At 43.6% G+C, this 19,531-nt stretch overlaps 2 protein-coding genes across 4 annotated transcripts in view; one reads left to right on the forward strand and one right to left on the reverse strand.

Moving 5' to 3' along the window:
• Positions 1-3,485, reverse strand: part of tube1 (tubulin, epsilon 1) — a 58,483-nt gene extending 54,998 nt beyond the window's left edge. The window contains exon 1 of the mRNA XM_070885324.1: positions 3,369-3,485. Coding sequence (XP_070741425.1) covers positions 3,369-3,393 — 25 coding nt within the window. The 5' untranslated portion in view covers positions 3,394-3,485. The remainder of the gene's footprint in view (positions 1-3,368) is intronic.
• A 207-nt stretch (positions 3,486-3,692) lies between these two features.
• Positions 3,693-19,531, forward strand: part of LOC139267275 (BSD domain-containing protein 1-like) — a 45,229-nt gene continuing 29,390 nt past the window's right edge. For all 3 annotated transcript variants that reach the window (XM_070885325.1, XM_070885327.1, XM_070885328.1), the window contains exons 1-2: positions 3,693-4,103; positions 4,200-4,248. In XM_070885325.1, coding sequence (XP_070741426.1) covers positions 4,093-4,103; positions 4,200-4,248 — 60 coding nt within the window. In that variant the 5' untranslated portion in view covers positions 3,693-4,092. The remainder of the gene's footprint in view (positions 4,104-4,199; positions 4,249-19,531) is intronic.

The following is a 19,531-nucleotide window of genomic DNA, read 5'->3' on the forward strand; positions in this document are numbered from 1 at the left end:
AGCGGAAGGAGCGTGGGGCAAACCAGCCCCACCGACCCCTACCCTCGATGAATGTCTGTCCCACCTGTAACAGGGTCTGTGGCTCTCGTATCGGACAGTTCAGCCATCAAAGAACTCACTTTGGGAGTGGAAGCAAGTCTTCCTCGATTCCGAGGGACTGCCTATGATGATGATGAAATAGTGGAGACCTCAGCACCGATCCCTGTGGCATCCCACTAGTTACTTTTTGCCAACCAGAAAATGACCCATTTATCCCGACTCTCTGTTTTCTGTTAGTTAGCCATGCTAATATATTACCCCCAATCCTGTGAACTTTTTTCTTGTGCAGTAACCTTTTATGTGGCACCTTATTGAATGCCTTCTGGAAATCCAAATACACCACATCCACTGGTTCCCCCTTATCCACCCTGCTCGTTACATCCTCAAAGAACTCCAGCAAATTTGTCAAACATGACTTCCCTTTCATAAAACCATGCTGACTCTGCTTGATTGAATTATGCTTTTCCAAATGTCCCGCTACTGCTTCCTTAATAATGGACTCCAGCATTTTCCCAACAACAGATGTTAGACTAACTGGTCTATAGTATTCTGCTAATTGTCTGCCTCGTTTTTTTAAATAGGGGCGTTACATTTGCGGTTTCCCAATCTGTTCGGATCGCCCCAGAATCCAGGGAATTTTGGTAGATTATAACCAATGCATCCACTATTTCTGCAGCCACTTCTTTTAAGACCCTAGGATGTAAGCCCAGGGACTAGTCCGCCTTTAGTCCTATTATTTTACCGAGTGCTACTTCTTTAGTGATAGTGATTGTATTAAGTTCCTCCCTCCCTATCGCCCCTTGATTATCCACTATTGGGACGTTTTTAGTGTCTTCTACCGTTAAGACCGTTTCAAAATATTTGTTCAATGTCTGCCATTTCCCTGTTCCCCATTATTAATTCCCCAGTCTCATCCTCCAGAGGATCAAAATTTACTTTAGCCACTTTTTTCCTTTTTATGTACTTGTAGAAACTCTTACTATCTGTTTTTATATTCCGTGCTGGTTTACTTTGTACTCTATCTTCCCTCTCTATCATTTTTTTAAGTCGTTCTTTGCTGGCTTTTAAAAGTTTCCCAATCCTCTGGCCTCCCACTAGGCTTAGCCACATTATATGCCCTGGTTTTCAATTTGATACCATTTTTTATTTCCTTAGTTCGCCATGGATGGTTATCCCTTCTCTTACAGTCTTTCCTTCTCATTGGGATATATTTTTGTTGCGAGTTATGAAATATCTCCTTAAATGTCTGCCACAGCTCATCAACCGTCCCATACTTTAATCTATTTTCCCAGTCCACTTTAGCCATCTCTGCCTTCATACATTACCCCTCTAACCAGTACTTGTTGTTTTCTAACCTTCAGCTAATTTCTTATCCATATCCAAATTTTGTCCTGAATTCCCAAAGCTTTGAATTAGCAAACTTTCATATAAAACTTTATTAAATGCTATTTTGGAAGTCTAAGGACACAATGTTGTGGAGTTTACCAGTCGACTTGGATTGTCACTTCCTGCAGGCTCTTCTTCTAAATCCATGGTGTCAGCTGTCAATTCATCATCATCATAGGCAGTCCCTCGGAATCGAAGAAGACTTGCTTCCACTCTTAACATGAGTTCTTAAGTGGCTGTACAGTCCAATACGTGAACCACAGTCTATGTCACAGGTGAGGCAGCTAGTCGTTGAGGGAAGGGGTGGGTGGGACTGGTTTGCCGCACGCTTTTTCGGCTGCCTGCGCTTGATTTCTGCACACGCTCGGCGACACGACTCAAGGTGCTCAGTGCCCTCCAGAATGCGCTTCCTCCACTTAGGGCGGACTTTGGCCAGGGTCTCCCAGGCGTCAGTGGGGCTGTTGCACTTTATCAGGGGTGCCCTTGTAACGTTTCCACTGCCCAGCTTTGACTTGTTTGCCGTGAAGGAGTTCCGAGTAGAGCGCTTGCTTTGGGAGTCTCGTGTCTGGCATGTGAACTATGTGGCCTGCCCAGTGGAGCTGATCGAGTGTGGATAGTGCTTCGATGATGGCGTTTGTCCGCCTGAGGAAAAGAGTGTTTGAAGACCTGGCCCTCAAAACTGCCACCAAGCTCATGATTTACACGGCTGCAGTAATACCCACCCTCCTGTATGGCTCAGAAACATGGACCATGTACAATAGACACCTCAAGTTGCTGGAGAAATACCACCAACAATGTCTCCGCAAGATCCTACAAATCCCTGGGAGGACAGATGCACCAACATTAGCGTCCTCGACCAGGCCAACATCCCCAGCTGTTAATTAAGTTATTGCTGTATAGATAATCCTAAAGTTTACTCCCGATAATTGATTTCATTATTTTACATGGAATTGAAGTAGTTGTTGTTATTTTTGAAAATGGGCATCACTATAGTGGGTTTCCAATCTACCTTCCCAATATTAATTGGCCTGGATTTTGCAGTCAGCAGTGAAGTGACAGTGCTCGCTGATGACCTCAAAGAAAACCTACCACAAAGATCTAGCGTTTTCTGTGGCATAGATTTCACCTTTCCCAACATTAATTTCATTCTGGCGCTGTGTATAGAGCATCTCTAGGGTTCAGCAACAGTGATGGCATCAAGCATGCTAAGCAGCCAAGCACACTGAAGAATTCTCACTGACAGCAAACCAGGAGATAAAAAGCACTGACTATCCTTCACTTTGTAATAATTTTATAGAGGGCAAAATAAAGATTGGGACATGCACATGGGATTAAAGTAGAAGCTGAAATATCATTAAAAATCTTTAAAAAATGTATAATTTAAAAAATCTAATTGAATTTGTATCATAATGGAGACATTTGACATTCCACAAATTTACGAGATTAGAGCATAAAAATGTGCATTTCATGTCAATTCAAGTGATTTGAAAGGTTTCCATCTGCGAGGAATTAGACCGTGCATCCTGTGGAGGAGCGGGAAATCACTGACGGGAAATCTGGATTTCCGCGTTTAACTGCGCACCTGCAAACACCAGAAGTTGTTGTCAGTTCCAGAGTAATAAGGTCGAACGCTGACCGTTTTGGCGTCATTACAGCCGTAAATTCCGGGCCATAAATTCCTTCATAACGATCGTCAGCGCCTCGTTAATTTCCTTTTATGCCTCTGGGACAAATATCATCTATCCCTATCATTAAGTTTAATACATTAAATAATGCATTTTTAATTGCTGGGGTATGTACCCTGTTTTAGTAGTGCCCTGCTCCCAGGAAAGGGGCACTTGCAGAAATATGTTGTTGCAGTGGCTTTGGGTTCATGGTTAAACACTGACCCGGGCACAGTTCAGACACCTAAAAACCTACATTAAGATGGTTCAAGTGCTTACCTTGGACTACTACAGACTGGGTCATGTTGAACAGAGGATGAATTGAGCAGTCCTCTACCCTCACTTCCTGGCCTATGTCAGTCTCCCTGTCTTGTTGCTATGGTTTCCCCGGGTGTCCTTTGCCGCCGGTTTGAGAGTTTCGCGCGCCGTTTCCTGGAGAAGACGTCACTTTCGCCTGACGTCAGGCTGCCATGGAAACGGGAAGCCGCTGTACGGGCAGAGCGGGGCCGGGCCAGGGACTGGGCGGGGCTGGTCCGGGGTTTGGGCGCCGGGGCGGAGCCGGGGGCTGGGCGGGCCTTCTCAGCTCAGTGTGAGCCCCGGGCACCTCTACACCCACCTCAGTCAGCAATGAGAGTGTTTAATGATCCAATGGCTGGATTTCCATCTCTCTATGCTAAAGATTGAAGTGTAATTGATTTGTTTCGATGATAATTCATGCACATTTATATTTCTCTTTAATTGGAATATATTGCAATTTCGTGTAAGCTGCTCCCCACCGATCAGCTGATAATCAGTGAGTTCGTATTTCCAGTAAATGTGTTCCCAAGTCAGGCAGCAGCCCAGTATTTGCTTCCTCTCCCTTGACTGTTGCCACGGTGGCAGTGATGCGCGGTCTGACAGTGCAGCCTGCAGATGGCAGCGCGGCCTTTCTGACCACAAGCTCGCTTTTGGTCCAAACTGATGTCATACCACGGTTGTAACGTCGGGATATAATACCTCCAGAATGGCAGATAGGTAAATATCCATTTAAAAATAGTTTAGAAATTGAGAGCGACGTGAGGTAACGCCATTTTATTGAAAGATTGAATTAACTTCTGATTCCGTTGGTAGGTGGTGGGGAGGTTGGATTCAGCAGAACCTCGCAACGGCGAAAGCCAAGGTATGGCGTTTTTAAAATCCGAATTCCTGCAAAGCCTAGTAAAATGATGCAGTAATTCGTGAGATTGTTTTTGGGTTTTTGACCAAATTAAATTTCCTAGTAGTTTTGTTAAGAATTCTAACACTTTGTGCATTCAACTATATACAATCTGTGCCGATAGTTATCATTTTGTGTCTATTCCATGGCATTGTTGGAAAATATGGTGACTCGTATCCTATTTCAGAGTTACTGATTCTATCTCTCCTCTTTAGCCTCGTCTGCTTCTCTCTATCTGTTTCTTATCTCTGATGCTTCTCGCCTCTTAACTCTTTGTTTCTTTCTCTGTCTTTTTCTTTATCTGCCCCGCCTCCTATCTCCTTACCTTAAAGTAAACAAGACAGTTGGATTTCTCTCTCCACAGATGCCACCTGCCTGAGTATTTCCAGCATTTTCTGTTTTTATTTCAGATTTCTAGCATCTGCAGTATTTTGCTTTTGTTGAGCCAGTTGGGTGATGGTTGCAGAGAAAATATGGCCCTCAGTGGCTCCCTTTCACTATACCTTTACCTGCCTAGCATCCCTTGTTTTGATCACAATCCCTACTTCTTAATCTTTTAACAACTCCTCAACTTCTATGACCCATGCTCCAATGTCACTCACCTTCGCCTGAATCCTTCATCACCTCTCCCCCAAGTGGGTTGTTGTAAGTGGCCAGAGATCCCTCACCTAGTGCAAACATAGGCTATAGGGAAATAGGCCCTTTCAATCCACTATATCTAGGCCCCTCACAATTTTATACACCTCAATGAGGTCTCCCCTCAGCCTGCCCTGTTCCAATGAAAACAAACCCAACCTATCTAATCTGTCCTCATGGCTAAGATTCTCTACTCCCGGCAACAAAACGTATAAGATTATGAGGGGACTTGACAAGGTGGATGCAAAGAGGATGTTTTCACTGATGGGGGAGACTAGAACTAGAGGGCATAATCTTAGAATAAGGGGCCACCCATTTAAAACTGAGATGAGGAAAAATTTCTTCTCTGAGGGTTGTAAATCTGTGGAATTCGCTGCCTCAGAGAGCTGTGGAAGCTGGGACATTGAATAAATTTAAGACAGAAATAGACAGTTTCTTAAACGATAAGGGAATAAGGGTTTATGGGGAGCGGGCAGGTAAAAGTGAACCTGAGTCCATGATCGGATCAGCCATAATCGTATTAAATGGCGGAGCAGGCTCAAGGAGCCATATGGTCCACTCCTGCTCCTATTTTTTATGTTCTTAGGTAATCCAGAGAAGTGGGAGGTAATGCATTTTGGGAGGGCTAACAAGGAAAGGGAATACACAATAAATCTCTGTACCCTCTACAGTGCAATCATGTCCTTCCTGTAATGCGGTGACCAGAACTGCACATAGTACTCCAGCTGTGGCCTAACCAGTGTTTTATGCAGTTCAAGCATAACTCCTCTTGTATTCTATGTCTCAGCTAATAAAGGCAAGCATTCTATATGCCTTCGACCTGGATCTGCTACTTTCAGGGATCTGTGGACATGGACTCCAAGGTCCCCTTGTTCCTCTACACTTCTCAGTATACTACCATTTATTGTGTATTCCCTTTCCTTGTTAGCCCTCCCAAAATGCATTACCTCCCACTTCTCTGGATTACCTAAGAACATAAAAAATAGGAGCAGGAGTGGACCATATGGCCCCTCGAGTCTGCTCCGCCATTTAATACGATTATGGCTGATCCGATCATGGACTCATTTCCCTGCCCGCTCCCCATAAACCCTTATTCCCTTATCGTTTAAGAAACTGTCTATTTCTGTCTTAAATTTATTCAATATCCCAGCTTCCACAGCTCTCTGAGGCAGCGAATTCCACAGATTTACAACCCTCTGAGAGAAGAAATTTTTCCTCATCTCAGTTTTAAATGGGTGGCCCCTTATTTTAAGATTATGCCCTCTAGTTCTAGTCTCCCCCATCAGTGAAAACATCCTCTTTGCATCCACCTTGTCAAGTCCCCTCATAATCTAATACGTTTTGATAAGATCACCTCTCATTCTTCTGAATTCCAGTGAGTAGAGGCCCAACCTACTCAACCTTTCCTCATAAGTCGACCCCCTTATCTCCGGAATTAACCATGTGAACCTTCTCTGAACTGCCTCCAAAGCAAGTATATCCTTTCGTAAATATGGAAACCTAAAATGCACGCAGTATTCCAGGTGTGGTCTCACCAATACCCACAAAAAATCTGCAAAGGGATATAGACAGGCTAAATTAGTGGGGGAAAATCTGGCAGATTGAGTATAATGTGGGAAAATGTGAGGTTATCCACTTTGGCAGAAAAAATAGAAAAACAAATTACAATTTAAATGGAGAAAAATTGCAAAGTGTTGCAGTTCAGAGGGACCCGGGGGTCCTTGTGCATGAAAGTGAGTATGCAGGTACAACAAGTAGTCAGGAAGGCAAATGGAATGTTGGCCTTTATTGCAACGGGGATAGAGTATAAAAGCAGATAAGTCCTGCTACAACTGTACAGGGTATTATTGTTAAGGCCACACCTAGAGTACTGCGTACCGTTTTGGTCTCCATATTTAAGGAAGGATATGCTTGCATTGGAGGCTGTTCAGAGAAAGTTCACTAGGTTGATTCCGGAGATGTGCGGTTGACTTATGAAGATAGGTTGAGTAGGTTGGGCCTATACACATTGGAGTTCAGAAGAATGAGAGGTGATCTTATCAAAACATAGAAGATTATGAGGGGGCTCGACAAGGTGGATGCAAAAAATATATTTACGTTCATAGGGGAAACTAAAACTAGGGGTCATAGTCTCAGAGTAAAGGGCCGCCTATTTAAAACTGAGATGAGGAGGAATTTCTTCTCTGAGGGTTGAAAATCTATGGAATTCTCTGCCCTAAAGACCTGTGGCGTCTGGGTCATTGAATATATTTAAGGTGGAGATAGACAAATTTTTGAGCAATAAGGGAGTAAAGGGTTGTGGGGAGTGGGCAGGGAAGTGGAGCTGAGTCCATGATCAGATCAGCCATGATCTTATTGAATGGCGGAACAGGCTCGATGGGCCAAATGGCCTAATCCTGCTCCTATTTCTTATGTTCTTATCTTCTTATGTTTAACTGTAGCAAGACTTACCTGCTTTTATACTCCATCCCCTTTGCAATAAAGGCCAAGATTTCATTGGCCTTCCTGATCACTTGTACGTGCATACTATCCTTTTGTGTTTCATGTACCAGGATCCCCAGGTCCTGCTGTACTGCAGCACTTTGCAATCTTTCTCGATTTAAATAATAATTTGCTCTTTGATTTTTTTTCCTGCCATTAAGTTCCATTTGCCACTGTTCTGCCCACCTGATAAGTTGATTGATATCTTCTTGCAGTCTGCAGCTTTCTTCTGCATTATCAACCACACAGCCGATTTTTGTATCATTTGCAAACTTATTAATTATACCCCCGATATTCAAGTCTAGATCATTGATGTATATCACACAAAGCAAGGGACATTGTACTGAGCCCTGCGGAACCCCACTGGAAACATCCTTCCAGTCGCAAAAACACCCATCAACCATTACCCTTTGCCTCCTGCCTCCGAGCCAATTTTGGATCCAACTTGCCCTGGATTCCATGGGCTTTTACTTTTGTGACCAGTCTGCCATGTGAGACAGTATCAAAAACTTTGCTAAAATCCATATACACTGCATCATACACTTTGCCTTCATTGACCCTCCTGGTTACCTCCGAAAAATTCAATCAAGTTAGTCAGACACGACCTTCCCTTAACAAATCCATGCTGACTGTCCTTGATTAATCCGTGTCTTTCTAAGTGAAGATTTATCCTGTCTTTCAGGATTTTTCCAATAATTTTCCCACCACTGAGGTTAGGCTGACTGGCCTGTAATTACACGGTCTATCTTTTTCTCCCTTCTTAAACAAAGGTAGCACATTCGCAGTCCTCCAGTCCTCTGGCACCACACCTGAAGCCAGAGAGGATTTGAAAATGATCGTCAAAACCTCAGCTATTTCCTCATTTGCTTCACTTAACAGCCTAGGATACATTTCCTGGGGATTTATCCACTTTCAAAGCTGCTAAACCACTTAATATCTCCTCTCTCCCTATGTTTATTTCATATAATATATCACACTCCTCCTCCTTAATAGCAATGTCTGCATCGCCCCTCTCTTTTGTGAAAACAGACGCAAAGTATTCGTAAGAACCATACCCACATCTTCCGCCTCCACACACAGATTATCCTCATGGTCTCGAAAAGGCCCTACCCTTTCTTTAGTTATCCTCTTGCTCTTAATAAGACATTCTTGGGTTTTCCTTGATTTTACTTGCCAAGAATTTTTCATGCTCTCTCTTTGCTTTCCTAATATACTTTTTAATTTCACCCCTGCACTTTCTATACTCTTATAGTTCCAAGGAATTTCCTGAACAAATTAAACAATGCATTATTCATCAATCCAGTAAAAGAGAGATTGTTGTCATATGTCAACGACATAGGTAAAAAAAGGGATGAGGTCCTACGAAAAGAATTTAAGGAGCTAGGAGCTAAATTAAAAAGTAGGACCTCAAAAGTAGTAATCTCGGGATTGCTACCAGTGCCACGTGCTAGTCAGAGTAGGAATCGCAGGATAGCGCAGATGAATACATGGCTTGAACAGTGGTGCAGCAGGGAGGGATTCAAATTCTTGGGGCATTGGAACCGGTTCTGGGGGAGGTGGGACCAGTACAAACCGGACGGTCTGCACCTGGGCAGGTCCGGAACCAATGTCCTAGGGGGAGTGTTTGCTAGTGCTGTTGGGGAGGAGTTAAACTAATATTGCAGGGGGATGGGAACCTATACAGGGAGACAGAGGGAGACAAAAAGGAAGCAAAAGCAAAAGACAGAAAGGAGATGAGGAAAAGTGGAGGGCAGAGAAACCCAAGGCAAAGAACAAAAAGGGCCACTGTACAGCAAAATTCTAAAAGGACAAAGGGTGTTAAAAAAACAAGCCTGAAGGCTTTGTGTCTTAATGCAAGGAGTATCCGCAATAAGGTGGATGAATTAATTGTGCAAATAGATGTTAACAAATATGATGTGATTGGGATTACGGAGACGTGGCTCCAGGATGATCAGGGCTGGGAACTCAACATCCAGGGGTATTCAACATTCAGGAAGGATAGAATAAAAGGAAAAGGAGGTGGGGTAGCATTACTGGTTAAAGAGGAGATTAATGCAATAGTTAGGAAAGACATTAGCTTGGATGATGTGGAATCTATATGGGTGGAGCTGCAGAACACTAAAGGGCAAAAATCGTTAGTGGGAGTTGTGTACAGACCTCCAAACAGTAGTAGTGATGTTGGGGAGGGCATCAAACAGGAAATTAGGAGTGCATGCAATAAAGGTGCAGCAGTTATAATGGGTGACTTTAATATGCACATAGATTGGGCTAGCCAAACTGGAAGCAATACGGTGGAGGAGGATTTCCTGGAATGCATAAGGGATGGTTTTCTAGACCAATATGTCGAGGAACCAACTAGGGGGGAGGCCATCTTAGACTGGGTGTTGTGTAATGAGAGAGGATTAATTAGCAATCTCATTGTGCGAGGCCCCTTGGGGAAGAGTGACCATAATATGGTGGAATTCTGCATTAGGATGGAGAATGAAACCGTTAATTCAGAGACCATGGTCCAGAACTTAAAGAAGGGTAACTTTGAAGGTATGAGGCATGAATTGGCTAAGATAGATTGGCTAATGATACTTAAGGGGTTGACTGTGGATGGGCAATGGCAGACATTTAGAGAACGCATGGATGAATTACAACAATTGTACATTCCTGTCTGGCGTAAAAATAAAAAAGGGAAGGTGGCTCAACCGTGGCTATCTAGGGAAATCAGGGATAGTATTAAAGCCAAGGAAGTGGCATACAAATTGGCCAGAAATAGCAGCGAACCTGAGGACTGGGAGAAATTTAGAACTCAGCAGAGGAGGACAAAGGGTTTGATTAGGGCAGGGAAAATGGAGTACGAGAAGAAGCTTGCAGGGAACATTAAGGCGGATTGCAAAAGTTTCTATAGGTATGTAAAGAGAAAGAGGTTAGTAAAAACAAACGTAGGTCCCCTGCAGTCAGAATCAGGGGAAGTCATAACGGGGAACAAAGAAATGGCAGACCAATTGAACAAGTACTTTGGTTCAGTATTCACTAAGGAGGACACAAACAACCTTCCGGATATAAAAGTGGTCAGAGGGTCTATTAAAGAGGAGGAACTGAGGGAAATCTTTATTAGTCGGGAAATTGTGTTGGGGAAATTGATGGGATTGAAGGCCGATAAATCCCCAGGGCCTGATGGACTGCATCCCAGAGTACTTAAGGAGGTGGCCTTGGAAATAGCGGATGCATTGACAGTCATTTTCCAACATTCCATTGACTCTGGATCAGTTCCTATCGAGTGGAGGGTAGCCAATGTAACCCCACTTTTTAAAAAAGGAGGGAGAGAGAAAGCAGGGAATTATAGACCGGTCAGCCTGACCTCAGTAGTGGGTAAAATGATGGAATCAATTATTAAGGATGTCATAGCAGCGCATTTGGAAAATGGTGACATGATAGGTCCAAGTCAGCATGGATTTGTAAAAGGGAGATCATGCTTGACAAATCTTCTGGAATTTTTTGAGGATGTTTCCAATAAAGTGGACAAAGGAGTACCAGTTGATGTGGTATATTTGGACTTTCAGAAGGCTTTCGACAAGGTCCCACACAGGAGATTAATGTGCAAAGTTAAAGCACATGGGATTGGGGGTAGTGTGCTGACGTGGATTGAGAACTGGTTGTCAGACAGGAAGCAAAGAGTAGGAGTAAATGGGTACTTTTCGGAATGGCAGGCAGTGACTAGTGGGGTACCGCAGGGTTCTGTGCTGGGGCCCCAGCTGTTTACATTATACATTAATGATTTAGACGAAGGGATTAAATGTAGTATCTCCAAATTTGCGGATGACACTAAGTTGGGTGGCAGTGTGAGCTGCGAGGAGGATGCTATGAGGCTACAGAGTGACTTGGATAGGTTAGGTGAGTGGGCAAATGCGTGGCAGATGAAGTATAATGTGGATAAATGTGAGGTTATCCACTTTGGTGGTAAAAACAGAGAGACAGACTATTATCTGAATGGTGACAGATTAGGAAAAGGGAAGGTGCAACGAGACCTGGGTGTCATGGTACATCAGTCATTGAAGGTTGGCATGCAGGTACAGCAGGCGGTTAAGAAAGCAAATGGCATGTTGGCCTTCATAGCGAGGGGATTTGAGTACAGGGGCAGGGAGGTGTTGCTACAGTTGTACAGGGCCTTGGTGAGGCCACACCTGGAGTATTGTGTACAGTTTTGGTCTCCTAACTTGAGGAAGGACATACTTGCTGTTGAGGGAGTGCAGCGAAGATTCACCAGACTGATTCCCGGGATGGTGGGACTGACCTATCAAGAAAGACTGAATCAACTGGGCTTGTATTCACTGGAGTTCAGAAGAGTGAGAGGGGACCTCATAGAAACGTTTAAAATTCTGACGGGTTTGGACAGGTTGGATGCAGGAAGAATGTTCCCAATGTTGGGGAAGTCCAGAACCAGGGGTCACAGTCTAAGGATAAGGGGTAAGCCATTTAGGACCGAGATAAGGAGAAACTTCTTCACCCAGAGAGTGGTGAACCTGTGGAATTCTCTACCACAGGAAGTAGTTGAGGCCAATTCACTAAATATATTCAAAAGGGAGTTAGATGAAGTCCTTAGTACTCGGGGGATCAAGGGGTATGGCGTGAAAGCAGGAAGTGGGTACTGAAGTTTCATGTTCAGCCATGAACTCGTTGAATGGCGGTGCAGGCTAGAAGGGCTGAATGGCCTGCTCCTGCACCTATTTTCTATGTTTCTATGTTTCTATGTAAGTCTGTTAAAAACAAGTTGCTATAGAAGTTAAATCTCCTTCAGTTCATTGTTTCAATGTCTTCATTAAACACATTAGTTCCTCTTGTAATTGAAAAGCTCCTGCCAATTGATCAGTGAGCTCATCTAGTATTTGGGATAGACATTCGAACAGTATAGTTAAAGAGACAGAGTTCAGACTCTATCATAGAATGATGCAGCACGAAAGGAGGCCATTCCGCCCATCATGCCTCTGCCAGCTCTACGAAAGAGCTATCCAATTAGTCCCACTCCCCCTCTCTTTCCCCATAGCCCTGCAAATTTTCCTCCTTCAAGTATTTATCCAATTCCCTTTTAAGCGTTATTATTGAATCTGCTTCTACCACCCTTTAAGGGAGTGCATTTCAGATCATAACAACTCGCTGTGTATTGTTTTTTTCTTCATGTCGCCTTTGGTTCTTCTGCCAATTACTTTAAATCTGTGCCCTCTGGCTATTGACCCTTCTACCACTGGAAACAGTTTTTCCTCATTTACTCTATCAAAACCCTTCATGATTTTGAACACCTATTAAATCTCCCTTGAACCTTCTCTGCTCTAAGGAGCACAATCCCAGTTTTTCTAGTCTCTCCACGTAACGGAAGTCTTTCATCCCTGGCACCATTCTAGTAAATCTCTGCTGCACCCTCTCGAAGGCCTTGAAATCCTTCCTAATGTGTGGTGCCCAGAATTGACCACAATACTTCAGCTGGGGCCTAACCAGTGTTTTATAAAGGTTTAGCATAACTTCCTTACTTTTGTACTCTATGCCTCTATTTATAAAGCCAAGGATTCCGCATGTCTTTTCAACACCCATCTCAACTTGTCCTGTCACCGTCAAAGTCTTGTGTACATGCACCACCAGGTCTCTCTAGTCCTGCACCCCCTTTAAAATTGTGCCATTTAGTTACCTCCCCTCATTCTTCCTGCAAAAATGAATCACTTCATACTTCTCTGTTAAATTTCATCAGCCATGTGGCTGCCCATTTCACAATATCTATGCCCTCCTGAAGTCTATTATCCTCCTTACATTTGTGAGTTTTATGTCATCTGCAAACTTTGAAATTTTGCTCTGTATATCCAAGTCCAGGTCAGTGGTAAAAACAGAGACAGACTATTATCTGAATGGTGACAGATTAGGAAAAGGGGAGATGCAACGAGACTTGGGTGTCATGGTACATCAGTCATTGAAGGTTGGCATGCAGGTACAGCAGGCGGTTAAGAAAGCAAATGGCATGTTGGCCTTCATAGCGAGGGGATTTGAGTACAGGGGCAGGGAGGTGTTACTGCAGTTGTACAGGGCCTTGGTGAGGCCACATCTGGAGTATTGTGTACAGTTTTGGTCTCCTAACTTGAGGAAGGACATTCTTACTATTGAGGGAGTGCAGCGAAGGTTCACCAGACTGATTCCCGGGATGGCGGGACTGACATATCAAGAAAGACTAGATCAACTGGGTTTGTATTCACTGGAGTTCAGAAGAATGAGAGGGGATCTCATAGAAACGTTTAAAATTCTGACGGGTTTAGACAGATTAGATGCAGGAAGAATGTTCCCAATGTTGGGGAAGTCCAAATCCAGGGGTCACAGTCTAAGGATAAGGGGTAAACCATTTAGGACTGAGATGAGGAGAAACTTCTTCATCCATAGAGTGGTGAACCTGTGGAATTCTCTACCACAGAAAGTTGTTGAGGCCAATTCACTAAATATATTCAAAAAGGTGTTAGATGTAGTCCTTACTACGAGAGGGATCAAGGGGTATGGCGAGAAAGCGGGAATGGGGTACTGAAGTTGCATGTTCAGCCATGAACTCATTGAATGGCGGTGCAGGCTCGAAGGGCCGAATGGCCTACTCCTGCACCTATGTTTCTATGTTTCTATTAAAACGAGCAATGGTCCCAACACCCACACTGGGGACAAATAAACCGCTCACCGCTACTTTCTGCTTTCTGTCCCTTAGCCAATTTTGTCCCCATGCAGCCACTGCCCCTTTAATCCAGCTTCAATTTTGCTCCCAAGTTGATGGGTTCCATTTTCCTCAGTGATTTGCACCGTCTTTTTGGCCTGTTTTTAAAAAAAAAAACAAGTTTCCCCAATCAATTTGCACCAGATAGTTACGATTTTTTTAGGTACGTTTTTTTTTCAGCCAAACGGGGCATAACCTGCCACCTGCGCCAATTCTGGCCACTTAGGCATGTTTGGCCAGCTGAGAGTTACTCCAGTTCTTCTTGCACTAGTGTATGTGGCCTCTAGAAAAACCTTCTGGAGAGTTAAGGAAATCGGCACAGGTAATTGCAGCAGATGCCTGGACAGCAGCAACAGGAGAGATAAGAAAGAGGGGGAAGCCTTTCGGGTATAGTTAGGTGCGGGGACTGGGAGGGAGAAGGCCATTCGGCCTGGGATAGGTGCGGGGTGCGGACTGGGAGGCCACTCTGCCAGGGTTAGGTGCAGGGGAGCGGACTGGGAGCCCATTCGGCCTGGGATAGGAGCGGGGTTCAGCACCGGGAGGTGGGGTGGTAGGGGGACTTTAATAATTTAATGGAGGTAAGTTGCTGCAATGTATTTGTGCTTGTGAAGTTGCTGCAATGTATTTTAATGTGCTTGTGCAGGTTGCGAGCTGGCTATATGTTTCACTTTCCAGCTTCAGCCCACAATGTGTTCCTTGTTACCGTGGCAACCCGATCTTTTTGGCGCCGATCAAGGCTTCACCTCCAAAAACTAAAGGACAGGTTAGGCTGCGCCAAACTGAAGAAATCAAACTGGGAAACTTGAAACATTGTTTTGGAGCGTACTTGGTGCCCCCCAAAAATGGGCATAACTCTTCAAGTACATCAAAAAAAAGCTTTGGTGAAAATTGAGATCTATGATGTGGTACTTTTATCAAATGCCTTTTTGAAAGTAATTTTTTCTGAAGCTAATCTATGACTGGAAAGAGTTTCTGGCATGATTTTTAGCATATTAATCTAATGGAACAATGATATTCTTAATACAATCTTGCTTTATTTACACTATATGAAAAACAAAGATAAACAGGAGAAATGGGTTGCAGTGTTACAAATTGCCTCTTTACAGCTATCTCGGTGGTTCATCGGTGGCCATGCCTTCAGCTGTTTGGGCCCTAAGCTCTGGAACTCCCTCCCTAAACCCCTCTGCCTCTCTACCTTTCTTTCCTCCTTTAAGACGCTCCTTAAAACCTATGTTTTTAACCAAGCTTTTGGTCATCTGCCTTAATTTCTTTTATGGCTGGGTGTCAAATTTATCTGTTTTGTCTTGTAACACTGCTGTGAGGTGCCTTGGGACGTTTTACTACGTTAAAGGCGCTTATATAAATAAAAGTTATTATTATTATCTCTGGTCACTTAAAATAATCAGGTTCGAGTGCATACCAATATGGTGGATATATTGTCTTTAATCAGAGTTTAAGATAGAATATAACACATTAGTTATACAGTAAAAATGTAGAACCGTAACAATAGTTGAAATTGATCTGATCGGACAGACGGTTGACACTCGTGAGCAATTCTGTTCTTCCTATCGTCTAAGGCTTCCTTCACTCTTTTTCTTTCTCCTTCTCTGTCTTTCTTCCGTCTGTGAGTCCAAGCTTTGGGGAGGTCACTTTTAACCTATTTTTAAGGGTGGGCCTGAATCAGAATATTGACTTAGAGGTTCCCCCAAAATATAATATTCAATAAGGCTTCTAGTTCTTTGTCTCGATTCTTGTTTCAAGAATCCACCTTAAAGATGTCTTGCGATTTTGGTCACGTCATCGTTCATACCTTCTCCAAGATGCTTTTCTGTAGAATTCCTTTAAACTCTCTGTCCCTATTCTGCCGGGTACAATTAATACAAAGCCTTAGTCCTCTATCCTTTGAACTCATGAAGCCAAACCAGAGCTTTCTCACCTCAACCGGTCTTTACGACATACGAAACTGCCTGTGTTTATGTTAATTACTAGAAACTTCCTTCCATTCTAAGCCTTTCCATAAAAATTGTCTTAAAGATACATAAACAAACTGAAGCTTTAACTTGAACACCACTGACAATTAGCATTTTAAAGCATTCCCTATCATTCTAAGGAGACACCTCATCTAGTGTTCAACACAACGATTTAAAACACAGCATCCGTATCAGTTTTATACATTTTTAGGCATCTTTAGTTTCTAACAGTCCCCACCTTGAGAGAGAAAACTATTTCGAGATCTCATTTACAAACCTCTACCAACCGTGCCAACTCTAGATTTCATTGAGGAGACTCTGAAATTAAGATTTCCCCCTTTCTTACAGTCTTTTGAGAGGGAGCAGCAACCTCTGACCCCTTTCTCAAATTCAATTCACTGTTCCGGTGTTCCAGTTCTGCCCCGCCTGGAGCATCCTCTGTTCGTTGCATCTTTCCTGATCTTACTCCACCTGGGGTGGGGGGGGGGGGTCTCTACGTTTCTTCGGATCTTCTCTTTCGATGTGTTCAGTTAATTAAATATCAAATACACTCTCATTACAAGTTGGAAAACTACCAGAGCGTGTGAAATAATTTGAACCTATTGATGTGCTGATATATAAGCCCAATATCCCACAATGTGAATGTTGTACCAATTATGCCACATAATTTTGTAGCTTATACTTAAGTACCTATAATCTCATTTACTATTGGTTTCACTTCAGCATAGGTTTTGGCACAGGTTCTGTAAGACCTGTAAAGCATGGTAGAGGAGGCACCACCAATACCCTCATACTGGATTCATACTGGCTTTTCCCGTGCTCTGTTACCTACCAAACATAATTATTACAGTTATAATTCAGTCTTACAATCACTAGCATGTTGACTAAATACATATATTTCAAGCGAAAATGATGCAGACAACGAAAACAGACATTGTAAAGAAAGCTGAAGTTTAACATCTAATCAAGTCATGGATTTTAAATATTCTCCAAATCTGTTTTTTTACTCGTATCCATTCACTGCGGATAATTCTTACCAAATTTCTTTCTCCCTAGCCTTCAATTTTCCTAATCTAAATGCTATATCATATTTTACTTAAACACATCTTCAGTGTTTTTTTTTATTAATTAGATAGTTTCTCGATGGAGTATGTGTCAATTGTCTCACTTCCCTGAGCCACATTAACTATTTCACATCTTCTGTTGTCAAGTAACTGAGCATGTCTTGAGACCCGTTCTTCAGTGCAAATTCACCATGCAGTTCCACATGCTAGTTGCTTCATATGTAACATCACATCTGCACTCTTACACCAGTATCTCTATGCCATCCGATACAAGCTATCTCGGGCTTTCATGTAATCTTATCAAAAGATTATCTGGAGATCTTTGCTCATCTTCCACTGCATGTTTCAGGTAGTGGCAAGGTTATCAATGCAATTTTCTTAAAAAGTTCATAAGCAAGGCCACAAAGGGCACAAATGTCTCTAAGAGAAAGCTATCACTTTACTATTCTTAACTACGCTTTCCTGACTTTCACTAGAATGTGAGAAAAATTTCTGTTTGGTGGTGTAATTTTCCTGCTTCCATCTTGCATTTTAAGTTGGCATCCCATTAATAACTTCACATTCATGAGCTCTGGAGAGACCTTACTATCCAAAATACAATATTAAAGATTAAAAAAATGTTTAAATTCTTTATAACCAACTGTATTGTGCCCGAGTTCATTTTATCATATTAAACTTATCACAAATCCAAACAGCAGTATTGTCTTGCACTGACAGGTTTTGTCAATGTTCAATTTTATTTCCCCACAAACTTTTCTCTTGATGCACCGCAATTATCCCCTTAAACTTCAGTTAGATTTTCCTTTCTCGAGTGCTTGAAACAGCAAAGCTTATCAATTTATGTTTATCTTTCATGAATTCCAATTTCAGAAACAAGTTTTTGTCAATTTCACAGGGGGCCCGAAATGCAGTACCGCTGGAAAGCTGGTACTTCCCCACCTTTTTGTGGCCATTAGCACCAAAAGTTTTTAGTGGCTGAGCCACCCCATATTCGGCTCCAAAAGTGAACAAATGGGTTCCAGCGCTAATGAACCCTTCCAAAGTAGAGTTTTCAGTAGTGTGGCTGTCTTAATTTAAGCGTTATCACTACTACGAAATTCAGCATGCAGGTAAGGGTTTCTAACGAGCCATTTGCTCAAGGCCAGGGTTTGCAGCAAGGCCCTGAGGGGGGAAGGAGTTCGGAAGGATGGCTGGTGTAAGAGGTGTAAGGAGAGCCATCAGGTTCACTGATATGGAGCTGGAGACTCTGATGGACGGTTTGGAGGACAGAAAATGAATACTGCTTCCTGACGTGGGTAGACTTGGCAGACAAGCGGTACATATTGCATGGAGGGAGATTGCAGGGGAGGTGTCAGGCACCTCCATATATATGAGGATGCACCCTCCCAGGAGGGTGCCAGCCAGTCTGCACCCGGCCCTTCCAGGGTGGTGATGGGTTGACGCCTCCTAGCCCTGGGGCGACAGGGATCCTCCTCCTCCTCCTGCGCCTCTTCATTATCAGGTGGTACTGCTGGCTCCACCTCCAGCGGCTATCCCCTCATGATGGCCAGGTTGTGCAGCATGCAGCAGACCATGACGATTATGGAGACCCGTTGAGAGTACTGCAAGGTGCCACCAGAGCGGTCCAGGCACTGGAGCCTCTGCTAAGGATGCCTATGCACTGCTCGATGATGCACCTGGTGGCACAATGAGATTCATTGTATGCATGCTCTGGCGCTATCCTGGGGTTCTGCAGAGGAGTGAGCAGCCAAGTGCAGAGGGGATATCCCTTGCTCCCAAGCAGCCAACTGCAATCCTGATTCGGGCCAGTGAAGACAGTGGGCACACTGGTGTAGAGCAGAATGAACGAATCATGGCTGCTGCCTCCTTTCCCCGCTGCCTGTCTGCACGGTGCTGATGGCGACGCCTTCTCCTGCATGCCACCCTGCTTCTGAGCAGATATACCAGGTATCGCCCTCCCAGTACTCCTCCCATCCTCCAGGGTGAACCCTGCCAAGCAGGTCTCTGCAGCCCACAGGACTCCACTAAAGAGTCAGATCTGAAAGTTGTACAAAAGTACAGGGGTATGTGCAAACCTCTGAACAGCACTCAGCAGGTTTAATGGAGCCAAAACAATTAATAAAACTATATGAAAAGCTAAATACTGCGTACCATGGAAAATGACATTAAAAAAAGTATTTAAACTATTTACCTATCAAAGGGCCGCAGCGGTGTCGCGTTCGAGCACCGCATCGAAAACCTCACAGGGCCACTGCTGGGAAAAGTCCTACCTTTTCCGTGGTGAATTTAGCTGTGGGAGTCCCTTTCCAGCGGCTCGCACGCTGCTTCCCTCTCTGCTGGAAACTTAACTTTACAGCGGCTTCACCATGCCCTTT

This window comes from Pristiophorus japonicus, chromosome 7, assembly GCF_044704955.1.
Source record: "Pristiophorus japonicus isolate sPriJap1 chromosome 7, sPriJap1.hap1, whole genome shotgun sequence".
In the NCBI taxonomy this organism is placed as follows: domain Eukaryota; kingdom Metazoa; phylum Chordata; class Chondrichthyes; family Pristiophoridae; genus Pristiophorus; species Pristiophorus japonicus.